The sequence below is a fragment of the Diplotaxodon limnothrissa genome, linkage group LG9, assembly GCF_057381915.1.
Source record: "Diplotaxodon limnothrissa isolate DT_005_m linkage group LG9, D_limnothrissa_male_GT1.1, whole genome shotgun sequence".
Taxonomy (NCBI): Eukaryota; Metazoa; Chordata; class Actinopteri; order Cichliformes; family Cichlidae; genus Diplotaxodon; species Diplotaxodon limnothrissa.
The window spans coordinates 22,949,388-22,966,360 of NC_140604.1; the positions used below are offsets into that span (position 1 = coordinate 22,949,388).

Genomic DNA, 16,973 nt, shown 5'->3' on the forward strand with positions numbered 1-16,973 from the left:
CATCCATAGCGTAGTTCAGCCTTAACTAAAGCCATTACTTACTGCTAATGAGGATATTTTCTCCTGTTCCCACATGGAAACACAGGAAGCTATAACAAACAAACTGCATTGCCCTTCTTGAGACCAAAATGAAGCGTATTATACTGAATGACTGTGATCCAATTAAAAAAAGGAATGCAGCTACATTAAAATATTGACCTGCTCTAAAACAGTTTCTCCATATTGAAGCACAACCAACATACATTTAGAAGAGAAATTACTTTGCAGACTCTTAAAAAAAACATAATAAAATTGAAGAAAAACACGGTTTAGAAAGGTCTGCTAAATTTAGAGACTTTTCACGTGAAATGACAGCACTTACATTAACTTTAACTTCTTATTTTCTATTGTCAATCAACTAAACATCTTCATGTCTTTGTCTAGATCCTGTCCTTGGAGAAGCAAGTGTCCCCAGACCAGCCTTCTTCAGTCCAGGTCAACAAGTCCGGCGTGCCACAGGCACCCCCAGCCTCGTCCCTGAGACCATCAGCCTCAGATTCGCCGCTGCCTCCGCCCACGCATTCGCATCCTATAGAAGCTTCCACTCTCAACCTCAAGGACAGGGACCGCGAGCCGTACGGAGCCAGCCATCGCTACAGTACCACCAACCTGACCACCGCCATGTCAAGCTCCCAGAAACACCTGCCGCACAACAAGTCCACAGCCAGCCTGGCATCGGATATCTCCCTGCCTATTGCCACCGTGGAGCTTCAGCAAAGGCTTCGTCAGCTGCAGAAGTAAATGGCAGATATGATATATTACTTTTATTATTGTTTATTTTCCAGCTTGGCTCATCTCAGGGTTTCTTATTGTTTTTCCATCAACTTCATTTAAATTCTGGCCTCCATCTAAATGTCATCGTGATTTTTGAATATTCATCTTTATAAATATTTTATCAGCCTACCTGTCAAACAATTAATCAGTCCCTGTATGCATGCACTTTGTAAATTCGACCGCAGCACCTGGACGTGACACTGACTGACTTTGGTGTGTTTATAGCGGCTCGGCCCCCAGCCAGTACCCCCTGGGTGAGATCCAGCTGACTGTTCGACACAGCTCCCAGAGGAATAAACTCATTGTGGTGGTGCACGCCTGCCGGTGAGCTCCAAACTACTACAATACACTGAATTTACACAAAGTGGTTCGAAGGACTTTTTGTTTTTGGGCTCTTTGTGCCATTAACTTGAGTTTGTGGTATTCAAATCACTTTCTTTCCTGTGGAGCTGCTAACTGTAAAGATTTAACAAGCAACACGTGCCTGGCAACATGTGAGTGAAAACACCTTTGTCCTGTGTGTCCTCAGCAACTTGATAGCCTTCACCAAAGATGGCTCGGACCCCTTCATACGCCTCTATTTGCTGCCTGACAAGAGCCGGACGGGGAAGAGGAAGACAAGCACAATGAAGAGGACTCTTAATCCTGTTTACGATCAGACGTGGGTTTGCATCAGTACTTGCTGAGATTCCTTGCAGATTTGTAACGTAATGTGACTATTGGGGATCTGTTGTTTTGCTTCACCTGTGTCCGATTGTTATAAGCTCTGAGAATATTTCTGCCTTTAGCTGCAGTTGTGCCGCTGTACTAATTGGATAACTGGCTGTGTTTTGAGAGTCCTTCAAAGCTTTCCTTTTATTTCCAGTTTTAATGTTCAGTTATATTTTCAGGGTCCTTCTTGAATTCAGACCGACAGCAAGGGTGCAGTTGTGGAATATTTAATTTTTTCTAGCAACAGAGCTTTTTTATTACTGAAGAAAAGAGCTTGCACAGACAATATGACCCTGCTGAGCTGAGATTCGTATCACATGTGGCCGCTGTGGATCCATCACCTCGAGTTTCTGTTTGTTTTGGACACTTTTGTTTGCAGTTGAGCTTCAGTGCTCAGACTAAATCTTTTAGCCTCAGGGATGAAAGCCGATCGCATCATTCAGCTCCTTCGTGTAGGCTGGAGTTAGCACGTCGGTGCTTTCCTAGTCCCGCTGGCTATTGATGCAGTTGTATTGATTATCAGCCATCTTGAGCCTGCAGGGGTTTTCAAAGTTTTGATGACTTAGTGCAAACTTAGAGAGGCAATATGCCCATGTCAGAAACACTTGATGCTGGTTTGCAGTTTAACTATTAGCAGGGGAGGCTGATGAAATTGTTAACAATAGCTGTGGAGGGGCTAGAACAGAAGACTTGAGGTCAAAGAGAAAGAGATTATGGACTCACACAAACACTTAAGCACCTGCTGGCACTTACTTAAACCCCACTGGCACCATGTTGAAATCACAAATCACAAATACCAACTTAAACCAACTTATCTGTCTCTCCACAATGTGGTTAGCAAGCCAAACAAACCATGCAAGGCCTCAAGTTTACACTAGTGTATGCTGCTTTGTTGTGAATTCAAAGTCAAATAATTTTCTACAGTTTGCAAAAGCTAAGGCAAATTTCTTTGCCTTAGCTTTTGTTTAAAGGACCAGAACAATCCCCATATTTGTCATAGTCTGGCCACTAAGCCATGACAAAGACCCAGTTTCAACGCACTCAATCGCCTGTTTATCCATCCATCCGTTTTCTGCTACTCTGTTAGTCAAAGCAGTGATAACCAGGCCTCCCTCTCCAGCTCTTCCAGATCTCTGCAGCATGTCCTGGATCTGCCCCATTGCCTCCACCCAGTAGGACAGTACACCTCATCCATGATGCATCCCAGTCCGATAGTTGAACTATCTCATCTACCTTCTTTTTGTGTGGAGGAGTGGCAGCTTTACTCTACCCCCTTACCTCAAATGAGCCAAAGGCTGAGCCAGACACCGGAGAAAGCTTGTATCTGTGATCTCTTTCTTTCAGTCATTACAGAAAAGCTTGTGACCATACGTGACTGAGTTAAGTCCTGTCCACATGTAAAACAATTCATTTGTCACACATCAGTTTGTTTGTTGACAGTTGGTCACTAGTGGACATCCCCGGCTCCAGTTTCCTTGGCATCCCTGTACTGTATTCACCACCTTGTCTTATATCAGTCGATAGTATCCTCTCATTGGTGGTTACTTTAATGGCTTGCCCCAAATTTGAGAAAAAGTTTAACTTGGGGCCCGTCCACTTTGCGCTGCCAGCTACAAAGTTCCTAAATGTCTTTGTTTCTGTTCATCACATCGCTGTTAGTCCCCACTCTTTTTAGTCAGCACTGTCTGAATCTTTAGGCAGCCGTAGAAATTGCATGGTGCTAAGTGGATGGAGAACAAGGTAGAGCAAAGCCTGAGACAAGCAGCTCTTAAATGCATCCAGGCAGACCGGCCGGGTGGTCCCATTTACACTGATTCACTTCACCCACCAGGACCCTGCAAGAAAATGCAGAGGGACAAAAGGGATACGTAGAGAAGGCCCAGACAAAGACCACGCACAATCTGGATTTTATGCTAAACATAAAAAGCGTATGCTTATGTTTGTGTGCGTGTGTGTGTGTTTGCAGGTTTGAGTTTAGTGTATCTATTGTGGAGCTCTACAGGAGAACTCTGGATGTTGCTGTGAAGAATGGAGGGAGCATCCTGTCCAAACACAAAGGGCTTCTGGGAAAGGTATCTCCTGCAGGTTTTCCCTGTAGTGGCTTACGCACTGACGTTTTTATCGCTTTTTGAGCCATCAATGCAGGTGCTGATTCTAAACATTTCTTGTTCTTTTTCTTTGTTTTTTGCCTAAAATTACAGGTTCTGGTGGATTTAAGTGGAGATGACATAGCAAAAGGAATCACACAGTGGTAAACTAGCATTTTATGTGTTTCCTGTACAACATTGAGTTGATTCTTGGGGGTAAAAAAAAAAAAAAAGAAGCAAATTTCTGTCCTTAAATATCTAATTTCATCATTTTCTGTTGCAGGTATTATCTAAGTGAAGACGGTTTGTCGTCTCAAGCCACAAAAAGTATTCAAGACCCCGTCGTCACGTAGTGGCACCACCTCTCTTCTGTAACATAGTTATCTTGTTAACCTAAGGGCACATCCTTCTGTTGTATTCATATATAATTTCCATTTAGTTAACAGGAATAATTTCATCATGTTTAGTTTTATTTTTGTCAAAATTTCCTGTTAATCGTTCATGAGCCTGATTGGAAGATGTTGTAACATATTTTAATTTGTTCAAACACACTTACTGCCTTGTCTCTGTTTTCAGTGTTTTAATGTAAATATATATAGTTATAAGAATTTGCAGGGGTTTTCATGGCATTATACTTACCTTGGAGGAGTCGTGTTGAAATCTGTCACGATTCTTATGACTTTGTATCCGGTTTGTTAAAATGTGAAGAATTTTCATTTGTTGTCTGAGAAAACTAACCAAAGGAACTGATGCACACAAATATATGCTTAAGTAGCAGTCCTGATTTGAGATTTTGATTTTCCTTTGGCACGCAGTGTTGATTGATCGCTTACCTCTCGTTATTAATGCTTGATTACAAACATGGAATGCCGATATGCAAAGAATAAAACGACTGCTGTGCTGTGTATATTTTAGGAGATTTGTGCAATGGTGGTTGATTCTGAATGAGACTTGGGGACATTTTAGGGCTATGAGCAAGCTCTGTGCATTATGCAAAGGATACTTGAATAAGGGTTTGACTGTTTTCAAACTAAATGTAAGTTGAAAAAACTGAAAAACATGAACAGGGACAACAGTTTTTGCATTTTATGAGCAGGGCTGCCAGAGTCTGTGTCAAGATGATGCATCCTAGTCATGCTTGTGTATGTTTTTGCCTTGCAGTTATGAGTTTCATGGGAGCTGTTAAATACATTTCTGGTTATCTATCCTGTGCCTTAAAAAACTCACAGAAATATAATTTACTTGCCTTCTTATTGTTATTATTTTGGATGGCTTTTGATGAATACATGTTTTATCTTGTGAACGTTGGTGTGCTTTTTTTAATACCCCATTATCATGTGCTTCTGTGATGTTCCCCAAATTTTGCAACTTTGTTGTGCTTAAAGTTGTGCTTAAATTTGGAATATGAAAATCAAACGGATGATGTCTTGTATTTTGGTCTCGTTTGAACAACAAGATATATTTGCTAAGTTTCAGGTTGGCTGAAGCTCAGGAGGTCGAGCAGGTCATATGGGAAGGTTAACAAGGACCAGTGACCTGTCGTTTTCTGCGTACCTAAAAAGCAATTAAGGGAATTTCCTAATTGTTTTTTTAATCTTCGGTTGGCATTGACGTGATTTTTTTCGAGTTGTCCTTTTTCCGATTATTCTGAAATCACTTGAATGCATAGTAAATCTAGCAAAGACTGAATAATAAACACTTTGAATTACGATATATTATGTGAGGCTTGGTGTGCGCCTTGCAAATAAATGTCTCTTGACTGGGGTGTAATCCATAATATGAATCATCCACAGAAAAAGTAATACGAAAACGCGATAATGTTACTCGTTTACGCTTTTTGAGACACAGAACATCTGTAGTGGTTTGCCGCCATCCAGTGGCAAAAGCGGGAATTGCAACTGTACGTCGGCGTCGAAACAAACGTGATGACGTGTGGAACCGACTTTATCCAAATTTGCGCGGGTTTACTGTTGTTATGGCTCGCTGTCATTTCACTGTTTCCTTTCACAAAATCCTTAATAAAAAGGTAACAGACGAAGGAAATGCTGCTTAATTCAGATGCGCATCATTGTGAGCCTTAATACCAGCCAACCCTGAGTCTGCAATTAGCACTTTTGACGGTAACAACAAACGGACTGCCATATTTGTTGTTGTGGAGTTGTTACAGCGAGACAAGCTAACGCTATAGTGGCTTCATAGCAGCATTACAGGAAAACTTACGGTTACCTCGGATCACTGTGGAAGCAGGAACCATGTCCAAGCGAGAGGCATTTTTAGAAGCAGTCTGTAAAGAAAATGTGGAGGACTTTCTTCGCTTTATTCAGCTTCACGTAAGTAGCTAACTCAACTAACTATTTGACAATGCTGGTTTCGATCCCAACTTTGACAAACTTTTACTGTCTGTTGTAAAGTAAACATTTTTCCCTCCTACATGTTTTTTTAATACTCACCAAAGAGGTTTTGGCCTATAACCAAAGGAAAAGTCACCAAGACGATAATAAAAATCTTTCAGACTATTTTTTTAATAGGCTTTGATTTACTCAAGCATAAAATAAATCAGAAATATCAAGAAAATGCATGCACTCCTGTTCAATAAGCTAAGACAGGCTCATCGTGTTAAGTCCTGTTATTATTAGGTACACCTTGCTTTTGCCTTCAGAAATGCTTTAATTATTTGTGGCAGAGATTTAAGAAGATGATGGAAATATTCCTCAGAGATTTTGCTCCATATTGACATGACAGCAATGCACAGTTGCTTTAGATTTGTCAGCAGCACATCCATGATCTCGATCTGGTGACGGTTTGGGACATTTGAGTGCAGTGAACTCACTGCCATGTTCAAGAAAGCAGTGTGAGATGATTTGAGCTTTGTGGCATTGCAAGCAGCCATCAGAAGATGGGGACGCTGTTTTCATAATTGGATGGAGGTGGTCATCAACACGAATCCAGTAGCTGTGACATTTAAACCATACTCAACTGAAGCTGATGGGTCCAAAGTGTGCCAAGAATATATCCTCCAGGCCATTACATCACAGCAGCCTGAACCATCGATGCAAGGCAGGATGGATCAATGCTTTCATGTTTTTTATGCTAAATTCTGACCCTGCCATCTGAATGTCACAGCAGAAATCGGGACTCATCAGACCAGGCAAGGTTTTTCTGATCTTTTACTGTCCAATTTTGGTGAGCTTGTGCAGATTGTAGCCTCAGTTTCTTGTTTTCGGCTGAAAGGCCTGGCAGCTGGTGTGGTCTTTTCCTGCTGTAGCCCATCTGCTTACGGTATGACGTGTGGTGCATTCAGAGATGCTCTTCTGCATACCTTGGTTGTAATGAGTGGCTATTTTACTTACTGTTGCCTTCCTATCAGCTTAAAGCAGTCTGGCCATTCTCCCGTGACCAAGGCATTTTCACCCAGAGAAATGCAGCTCACTGTAAAGCCTAGAGATGGCTGTGTGGTAAAATCTCAGCAGATCAGCAGTTTCTGAAATACTCAGACCAGCCCGTGTGGCACAGACAACAACGCCAGATTCAAAGTATTTTAAATCACCTTTATTCTACATGCTCATGCTACATTTGAACTTCAGTTGTGTGTCTACATGTCTAAATGCACTGAGTTGCTGTCATGTAATTGGTTGCTTCACCCTCCAAAATCTTAGACTGAGCAGATGGAGACGAGCCTGGAAAAAGGTACAGGGAGGAAAACTCCCAAACTGCAGGATACAAAGTTGTGTATAAATATAATTTAAGCCCAACTTTAAAGCAGAGAGGCTCTGCCCTTCCTGAATCCAGCTGAATGCTCTGCAAATGTACTCTTTTATAGCCGTAGGAGGCCTGTACTCTGAAATAAAAGTGCTCAGTTTTACACTGTGAGGTCTTTAAAATGTGATGGAGCTCAGTGATTAAAGGGTTTTGAATGTGAGGAGGACAATTTTAAATTCTGCCTTTGGTTTAACAGGGAGTCAATGGAGAGAAGCCAAAATGAGAGAAACATGACCTTTCTTTCTACTTCCTGTCAGTACTCACACTGCAGCCCGAGCTGAGGCTTTTCTCAGAGTTATGTCACAGATGGATATTAAGCAATCACAGCACATAAGTCCACAAGTGTTACAGAGAGACAAGGCAAAACCACCCAGCATAATTTATTGATGATAAGCCTGTTTAACCCTCATGTATGGAGATTCCCCCCATGACCGTTCATAGACCAGCAGGTGTCTGCAGGAACCCGAGCATGGTGGGAACATAGACAGGTCCCCCTACAACTCTGTCACCCATGCCCCATTAAAAAAAAGAAAGAAATGAAAATAAAAGAAATGTTAAATTAGGTTTGACCTGAACAGTATGTAAGAGTTAGCTGTGACAAATTCAAAATATTAATATCAGGGTAGTTTTAGCATCCGGTGGGGTAAAAAAGGAAGAAATTTGTCCTTTGTGTGGTTTGTCATTAAGGCAGACTTGAACTTTTAATTATATTTCAAATAAAAATAAATAAATGTGACCTAAACTAAGTCTGACTCAGCCTGGTGAGAAGTAAATTGTGGATTTTTATGGAGAAAAAATGGATGTGCTGAAAGGTGAAGTGAGAAAAAAATGCATGATCATCCTTTTCTCTCAAATATCTTTTTTTAATGTGGCGGTCACAATTGACATTGGAATTACAGACAAAAATCATTTCTTCAGTTATTATATTTTTATTAAATGTGCATAACACATGGCTGTCCAGTCAAAGCTGCGCCTGTCTGTCTATAAATCTGAGCAGAAGGACAAAGCCGAGCCCTTCGATGTGGAGGAGGTGTTGCAGGAGATGCCCAGAGAGCAGAGGGAGGCCCTGTGGAGAAGACTGGCATCTCTGCTTCAGGACGTCCTGCTGGAGTTTCCCACAGAGCGCTGGGAGGGCAGGAGGGAGGAGGAGGGCATGCAGGAGGAGCCCACTGCAGACTCTGTGAGTAAAAGGATCAGCTCACTGACCCCATGCTTAGTCTTTGTCAGTGATATTATTCAAATATTAAGGACTAGATGTATGCAAAGCACTCCTATGTTGATTTTTGTAATATCACATTGCTTTTAAGCTTTTTCACATTTTGCTTAATTGTATTTTTTAACATCTGGTTCATTAACTTTTTTCCCAGAAACACGCTGTGGCTGTTGTGGACGGCGTGACGCTCGTCTCTACAGTGTCTCTGCGGGTTTTACAAGACGACCCCTATAGCCCCCTTCTGGAAGTTACCCGACGTCTTCACGGTGAGTGTTTGTGTTTTTTGCACATTTTTACAGCAAATGAGTTGCATATGATGCTCTTCCCATTCAGATAGATAGATGGATAGATATTTATACCTAACTTATAAATATATACATTATAGAGCTTTGATTATCCTGTAAGAGTAGAAACCAGCTGTTATAAGTACCAATTCTTTTACCAGCTATGAAAAAACAACCTGAGAAACCATCATAATTGCTCAGTTTATGAGATGAATCGTGGACGTTTTCAGAAAGCTTAAATAATAATGAGCATCTGTGTGTGTCGGTGTCCTTCAGATGTACTGGTGTCGCTTCCTGTCTCAGAGGCACCTCTGCAGAACCACATCCACGCGCTGTGTGAGGCCTGGTGGAAGAAAGGGCTGCAGGAGAAAGAACGGTTTGGGCGCACTGCTTTCTTTGTGTCTCTTCAGAAGAGCTTCATTCTCAAGAAACCAGTGAGTGTAACCCCTCAGTCACATGTCAGCTCTTTCAGCAGGTTTTCACTCTGAAAGAAATGTTTTCCATCAGTATCCAGTGCGTCTCACAGCAGTCTGCTGATAACTGGTAACCTTTGTGATCTCTTGTCAGGGAGCTGAGATCCAGAGAGTGTGGAGGCTCCATGACGTGCTTTTGAGTCTTGACTACACATCAGAAGAAAACAAGCAGATAATCGACTTGTTGCTTCAGTGCTTTCACCGCCCTGCTCACATTAGAAACGATGATGTGAGTTATGCTCAGCCGCTGCGTGCTTGTTTTCACGATTCACTCCCTGCTTTATTTATTTTTATCGTCGTGGCTTCCCTCTCGAGCTGTCAGTCTGATGATGTGTATATTGTCACAGGGAAAGCGATTCCTGGTGTTTCTTTTCAGCTGGAACGTCAACTTCATCTGGGTTATTCACGGCACAATCAAAAACCAGCTGGAGTTTTACAGCAAGTAAGAACCCCAGTCTTTTCTCGCCGACACGCTCACTTTTCTTTTCATGTTAATAACAACTAAACTCTTCCATTCAGGCCCATCACTGCTCATATTGCAGAGATCTACTTCAGAGCATGGAAGAAGGCTAGTGGGGAGTTCTTGGAGAAGATCGAGAGCTTATGCATTCAGGATTTCATGCAGAATGCGATCTTCCTTCATAGAGCTTCTCCTGTGCATTCCAAAGTCCGACAGGTAGACTGTAAAATAAAAAATGTGCATGTTTTAAAGATGTTTTTAGTCCTCATATTCATTGTATGGAGTGTCATTCTCTGCTCTCTTTGTCTCATATTCAGATTGTGAGCTATTTCCACATGAGGAAGGACTGCCGCAACGTGGACAAGATGCTCTATAATCTCTACAGGCCCATACTTTGGAAAGCTCTCAGTGTACGCGTATTTCATACAAGTTTTAGCCTCGCTTTCAAGCAAAAAAAACCAAGTAGAATATTATTAATTAATGAGAGGACGATCCACACATTTAAGTATATACAGACCAGTTGAGATTATGTGCACAGTCAACCCTCAAAAGGCCCATCGTGAGCCAGCTGAACCCTGAATTTTTGACATTTAATTCTAATCTAATGTGTTTCTGTTTGATTTATTCAGGCTCCTAACTTTGAGGTGCGTGCAAATTCCACTTTGCTTTTCACCGAGGCTTTCCCATTTTACGACCCGAGTGAAAGCAACGAGAAGATAGACGAGAACATTCAAAAGCAACTGGACACAGCAATGGTGAGAACCTTTCAAACCCCCGCCAGGCATTAAGGGAATATTCGGTGTATCTCAGTAGCACAAAGCATTTCTAAACTAGCGTTGTCTGAGCGCAGACAGAATCGTAAATGTCACCTGTTGTCATCCCAGAACCTCCTTGATGATCCTCACCCGACAGTGCGCTCCAACGCCACCCTGGGTGTCTGCAAGATCCTGGCTAAATGCTGGGAGCTCCTCCCACCTACAATCATCACAGACTTCGTGAAGAAGCTGGTGGCGGAGCTGGCGGCTGACAGTAGCTCCCCTGATGTCCGCTGCTCAGTGTTCAAGGTGGAAAATGTGGCTTCTTTCCCTTCCTGAAAGAAGAGAAAGAAATCGCTGTCCTGACATTTTGCCAGTTAATTATGCGGAATAACTATCGTTGGATTTGCATGAGTCATGGATAATTTATTTAATGACTTGTGGTTTGTGTAATTACCCTCCTTCTCCAGTGTCTGACTATTGTCCTGGACAACGCTCTCAGCCATCCACTTCTGGAGAAACTCTTACCTACCCTCAAATACAGCCTTCATGATAACTCAGAGAAAGTCCGGATAGCTTTCCTCGACATGCTTATGAAGGTCAAAGCAGTGCGTGCTGCAAAGGTAATGTATGTGTAGGTTTTTTTTAAAAGCTTTAACAGGCTGTCGCTGTCCCTCATTGAAACAGAGGAATCCAAAGACGCCTGTTAACACAAATTTTACTTGTCATTTATCTCCTCTATCTACCAATCTCCAGTTCTGGGACGTGTGCAACATGGACCACCTGCTGGCCCGCCTTGCCATTGACTCACACTCGGTTTCCAAGCGTATCGTCGACTTGCTGTTCAAGTCGTTCTTCCCGGTCAACGAGTCGGAGAAGGAGTGGTGTAACCGCTGCATCACCCTCATCCAGATGAACCCCATGGCTGCCAGGAAATTCTACCAGTTTGCTTATAGACACACAGCACCCACTAACTTAAGTAAATGCACAGCAACAAAACCTGATTTATTTTTGCATGCTGTGTTTTGGATATTTTAAATATGCTTGTACCGTTTTATCTTCTCCTCCAGTAAAGCTGATGTTGGCCATTCGTCGTGTCCTGAACAGCTGCATCCAGGTTGACTGTGACATGACTGACATCAATGACAGCAACAAAGAGAACAGCGCAGTAAGACGGAAACACACAGACTGACTTAATGTGCGCGCATTAAGTCAAATCTGAATTTATTTAGATGACTTTTTGATTGATTGAAACAGTACACCATGGAAGTATGTATATAAAAAAATAATATCCTACCTCGTTGCCACCCACTGTTTGTTTCCTGTTTCAGCAAATTGGCTCTTGCTGTTTTTGTTTTTCAGAGTGTAAAGTGTCCATAATTAGAATAGAAAGTGTACTGCTTAAAAAAAAAGAAGAAGCTGCATTCACAAACTGAATGAGTGCCTCACACAGACACCTTCACATGAGTATTAATATATTTTAAAAAATAGTAAAGATTTACTCAAAAACAAAACAAAAAAAACCTGAGCAGAAACTTCTTGGGCCAGCTGTGCCATTAACTCCACAGGAAGCATTATTATTAGTCACATAATTACATGAAAACACTTCGAAAGCCACAAATGGCACAAACGTGTCTCTAAGTTCACATCATTGACTTAAATTAGTGGAGGAAGCCTAGCAAACAGGTAGTGCCTACAGCCGCCGGAGATGTGTAAAAATAACCACCGATATCAGGATTTCACAGAGGTGAAATTCTTTTGGTTCCAGGGTGTAAACATGTTTATTTCTGCTGTAAAGGGTTAAATCCAGCCTCGTGTGGCCACTAGTGGAACTGCAGAGATAAGAAGAAAATGTGCTGAAACACGAGCTCAGGCTGTGTCCTCTGTGTGTCTGTTCATCTCAGCAGGCGGCACCTGCCTTGTTGGGGAAAGACATGACCATCGTGTCCAGTTTGCTGGAGGTCGTGGTCATCCTGTGGAGAAGTGTCTCGAAAGCCCTGAAACAAAATGAAGAGGCCCAGAAGTATACGTGTGCCAAGTTTGGCTCTGTCATGTCCAAGTATTTCCAGGCCTTTGAGGTACATCCACTGCAGTGTGGTGCTGTTGTATTTTTTATATATTTATTTTTGTCCCCTGAATAAATGTAAGCAGTCATGATTTGTTTTCCAGGATGAGCGAGCTACTGTTCCTCTCATACAGCTGGCCTCGTTTATGCCCCCGACTGCAGTGCCGATGTTCAGGTGAGCAGCTTTTTTTTTTCTTTTTTTTTTCCTGACTCAGATTTTTATGTTTTTGTTGCTTTTTCTTTTACCAAAAACATCCTGGATAATCCTCTCCTTCATCCTGCTTTCTTACTCCTAGCTGTGGAGTCATGTCTAGACTAAGGAGGATGGACTCGGGAGCTGCTCCAGCACAGTACAGCCAGCTGCTCGACTGCCTCTGTAGCTGGGGCCAGGCTGCTGACATCCTGGAGCTCATCACTGACTGGCTCACAGAGTCCCTGCCCAAAAAGGTACTCGCTTTATGCAATGCCTGACATCTTTGCAGTCTTCTTTGTCTGTCTCCAGAACACAAAAGTTTAAGATTAGCCTTAAACTTTTTAATAAAGCTTATGATTACAGCTGGATCAGGTGGCCCTTAGATATACTGCTCTTTCACTCCTCTGGCATTATCTACAACGACTGCCTCTAACTTTTGACCACTTTCTCACAAAGTTTGTGTTATGTCTCGTTTGTTTGTGGTCTCTCTGTGCTCCTCTTCTTTCGTCTTTTCTTTCCTTTCATGACAGATGACGATTTAACTTTCTGTCAAGAGTGTTCTTCCTCACCACTGTCACCAAATCTTTGCTCACAGCATTGTTGGGTTCTCTCTGTACTATTGTAGAAATTGGCACTTTTCATGAAAAAAAAAGTTAGATTTTCTATTCTTTTAAAAAAAAAATTCTCTTTTTTTGTGGTCATCTTAAGGACAAGGCGACCAGTGGTCGAAAGGTATGCATCATGGAGACGGTGGAGACCAAACCCGACCTGGCGCTGGCTTACCTGGAGCACATTTTCAGCCACACTTCAACACGTGAGAAGGTCCTGGCTCTCGGTGCGAAACCACTGAAGCAGCTGCATACAGTTCTGGGGAACTGGAAGGTATTATGCATGTCATTCAGTACGATATTTGAACCGAATGACAGAAAAGTGTGAACGGTTCCTCCATAAGAAGTGTGTTTTCTGTCATTTGTGTCTCCATAGTTGGTGCTCTACAGTCATCTCAGCTCCACCACAGAAGACCCCAAACATGCCAGCGTGGAGACGGCACTGAACGCCTTCAAGCACCACGGCCGCCTCGGCGCACATCTGCAACATAACGTGAGGCTTATAGCACTTTCTGTCATTAGACTCTCCACCTTAATAGTTAATATTTCAGGCAACACTGGACTGTAGTAACACATCTGTAGTTTGCCGTTGTATCCCAGAATGCAAAGCTTCACGGGAAGGCTTTTAGCTCAGATTAGCAGCAGATATTTTGTTGTTATGTTGGATCAAGTTCTCACAAACTGCTCTGGAGTTTGTTAGGAGCTGGACTCCTTCAAACGGTCTCAGCTCAGGTGTTTTGTTCTACACCTGAGTGTAATTACCATGTTCGCATCCGCAGGAATGACCTACGCCAAAGGGGAAAAGGAGCCAGAGTTTGATTTCAAAGGCGCAGGTGTGAAAACACCATTAGATTTGTGAGCTAAATGTGGCCATGGGTTGATTTGTTTTTTTTTAAATTCCCCTACCCCCCCTCTTGTTAATTGTGAAAAAAGAATTAAAAAAAGAAAATGAAAGCTTTTCTCTCTCTTTCAGCTGTCAGATGGCCGTGACTACCTGCTCTCTCTGGAGCATGTGGCTGCGTGGGTAGCCGACAGGGTGCTGCCCTTTCTAGCGAAACGTAGCGATGATGACAGCGAGGACTCTGAGAAATCTCAGCCACAGCCGCTGGCTGCAGAGATAACCGAGGTGAGCTCCACAGTTCATTTTGTGAACATGTGTTTGTATCAAGAGCTACTCTTTTTTTCTTTTTTTAAGCAGGGGTTTGAAAATATTGAGGCATTTAATTTGGTCAAACAAGGAAAATGTGTGCGGTTTCCATTAAAAGGAGACGAGGCTCTGGTTTCCAATTCAGCACAAATGTGTGATTTAGGCTCACATGATGGGTCATCAGCCTGTCTGTTTAAAGAAATACCGATTAGCTATTTCAAAGAAGAGCAAAGATAAATTCAGATGCGAGGTCGGTTTGTGACGAATGGTTCTGGTTTATCTGACCAGTAAAGTCAATCCAAGCAAAAGATTTCTCTCACAGGCCAATTAAATCACATCTCCTCGTGCATAAATTGCCACTTTCGATTGTTAACTCACTCATTTTCACCCGGGCACACAGCGCCGAGGCTGAGTTATGTTGTTATCCAGAACATTAGGTTTTTGTGGAGCCTTTTTTCCTCCTGCTCCCAGGACTTTCTGTTCTGCTTGGTAAATTTAGACTCTTCATTGATTGTTCTGCCTCAGTCCACACACACTCTGTACATGCCTCCTCCGGTTAATACTGCCGTGGTGAAATAGCTTTATTATCTCATTTTAGCATTATCTGTTTGTTTCCATTTTTTTTTTTATTAGCCTGTCACTTTGAGTGTTGAAAATAAACCTGCTTGTGTTGGACATAAAAATGAGCGTTATGCTAACATGTAGAGTGGGTGTAATCCCTATTTGTTGTTTTTGTTTTGTTTTCTTCACAGAGCTTCCTGACAGTATGCCGTGACGTTTTGCTCGTGGGTTTGGGCGATGAGACATTCAAGGGTCAAATCCTACACCTGTGCTCGCTCATCCTCCTCTCAGGTGAGCGTTTCAGATGGTCTGCATGTCTGTATTTACGCCGAGAAATGCCAGGACTTTTGTTTTTCTGAAAATAGCCTACTTCACCCAAAGTAGAGAGTTGCTCCACATGGTTTACAAAGCATCTTATTTTTAATGAGATCAAATGCAAAATGTATCCACATGTCTACTCTTCTCTTCCTCCCATCGCGTTTTCATGGAAAACGAGGAGAATGGGACGTAAAGCGTTGCACTGTTTTCCCCGGAGCAGTTCTACACAACTTAATAGTGCATTCCTTTTTTTAGTTATCAATCTTTTTTGTCAGAAGAAAAAAAGGTTGTTGAGAAAAACTGATGAAATTTGAAGATAACGCTGCTTTGTGTTTTCAGAAGCGGGCTACCTGTGCATCCCTGCAGTGTTGCCAATTTTGAAGGAGGTGGCAAACAGCTATGCACCTGAGGACAGCAAGGAGCCTGAAGAGAATCAGGAGGATCCAACCACTGTTATTTTAGGTGTGGTGTCTAACATTTTCCAGAAGATTATAGAGCTCTTGGCCCGTCGCCTTAGGAAGGATCCAGAGGAAGGAAAGCAGGTTTTTCAAAATTTTTATTTATTAAAGTCTCTGATGGACCTGGCTGTTCCGGTAACTGAGCTTTAACCTCCATAAAATGTTCTCTTCCTGCTCTGATGCAGCTCTGTCAGTCAGCTGTTCCCGGTCTGTCGGACTTCCTTCAGGTGGCCCAACTCTGGGACCGAGCACCTCTCAGCGGGGTCTTCTCTACTTTATTTGCGGTTATCGTTGTGGAGAAGAGACATTTGCTTCAGAAGGTGTGAGCTGACAGAGGAGGGTAGCAGCACAATGGACGCACTCAGATTATAAACAGTTATCCTGCATTTTCTGAGACTGATGTGGGACTTTTTGGAAATATTAACGTTCGTGTTTTTTTTTAAAGATTGAGCATCCTGAGGCGGTGATCATCCCAGAGTCAGTGGACGACATGCCTCCTTTGTCCAGGATCTTGCTGTCTGTCCTCCTCAAGTCACAGCCTGTTACCAGGTCAGTATTGAAAGTTTCTTTTCATTAACTTCCATGAATGAGTATTCCAGAGTCTAATGGTTTGCTGTTGCTTCTTTTAGGGCATTTCTGGCAGAGGTCTGCACATCTGTGGATTCCGAGGCCATCGGCAATCTCGTTGAACTCGCAGCCGTCCTGCACGTCTTGGCGGTCATCAAACACGGTGAGCTTCCACTTCCAAAAAACGGAAAACTTTAAAACTGAACATTTTTCCTTCTGGTCCTAACGACACATTTCACTTGCCGCCTGTTAGCCGGACAGTCTAAAGCGGGCTTGAAGAGCGCAGCTGTGTCCGTCCAGCAGCAGCTTTACAAACATGCAGTCACCTTTGCAGACAGCACAGACGTCCAGAGGTAAGCGAGGAGGAAATCTGATGATTTTGTTTTGATGACTTGTGAATAATAATAACTAAATTTGGCTAATCATCTTTTTTTTTTTTTCCCCAACAGGGTTATTTATGAATCTTCTGTGACGACTTTGAATGAGATTCTGCATTTATGA

At 42.4% G+C, this 16,973-nt stretch overlaps 2 protein-coding genes across 5 annotated transcripts in view; both read left to right on the forward strand.

Moving 5' to 3' along the window:
* The window catches only part of esyt2b (extended synaptotagmin-like protein 2b), a 38,835-nt gene extending 34,618 nt beyond the window's left edge, over positions 1-4,217 (forward strand). For 2 of the 3 annotated variants that reach the window (XM_085362870.1, XM_085362868.1), the window contains 6 exons: positions 424-776; positions 1,039-1,137; positions 1,343-1,474; positions 3,491-3,596; positions 3,726-3,775; positions 3,895-4,217. In XM_085362870.1, coding sequence (XP_085218996.1) covers positions 424-776; positions 1,039-1,137; positions 1,343-1,474; positions 3,491-3,596; positions 3,726-3,775; positions 3,895-3,964 — 810 coding nt within the window. In that variant the 3' untranslated portion in view covers positions 3,965-4,217. Of the gene's footprint in view, positions 1-423; positions 777-1,038; positions 1,138-1,342; positions 1,475-3,490; positions 3,597-3,725; positions 3,780-3,894 lie in introns of those variants that run through there. The other variant, XM_085362869.1, reaches the window with a different exon arrangement.
* A 1,646-nt stretch (positions 4,218-5,863) lies between these two features.
* Positions 5,864-16,973, forward strand: ncapg2 (non-SMC condensin II complex, subunit G2). 2 transcript variants are annotated; one of them, XM_085362284.1, is made up of 26 exons: positions 5,864-5,941; positions 8,368-8,550; positions 8,738-8,849; positions 9,144-9,301; positions 9,435-9,569; positions 9,688-9,782; positions 9,860-10,016; positions 10,118-10,210; positions 10,430-10,555; positions 10,685-10,864; positions 11,026-11,178; positions 11,312-11,534; positions 11,626-11,723; positions 12,460-12,633; positions 12,725-12,795; positions 12,917-13,067; positions 13,522-13,695; positions 13,798-13,914; positions 14,395-14,547; positions 15,321-15,420; positions 15,787-15,989; positions 16,091-16,225; positions 16,351-16,454; positions 16,535-16,635; positions 16,726-16,825; positions 16,922-16,973. In XM_085362284.1, the coding sequence occupies exons 1-26, from the start codon at positions 5,864-5,866 to the stop codon at positions 16,971-16,973; spliced, it is 3,426 nt and encodes a 1,141-aa protein (XP_085218410.1). The 2 variants fall into 2 exon arrangements, with proteins under 2 accessions (XP_085218410.1, XP_085218411.1); XM_085362285.1 differs by having other exon boundaries at positions 12,463-12,633.

Coding starts and splice junctions, on each gene's coding strand:
- ncapg2 (XM_085362284.1), top strand. CDS start 5,864: ATGTCCAAGCGAGAGGCATTTTTAGAAGCAGTCTGTAAAGAAAATGTG. Junction 13,696..13,797: donor CAGTTCTGGGGAACTGGAAG/GTATTATGCATG, acceptor GTGTCTCCATAG/TTGGTGCTCTACAGTCATCT. Junction 15,990..16,090: donor ATCCAGAGGAAGGAAAGCAG/GTTTTTCAAAAT, acceptor GCTCTGATGCAG/CTCTGTCAGTCAGCTGTTCC.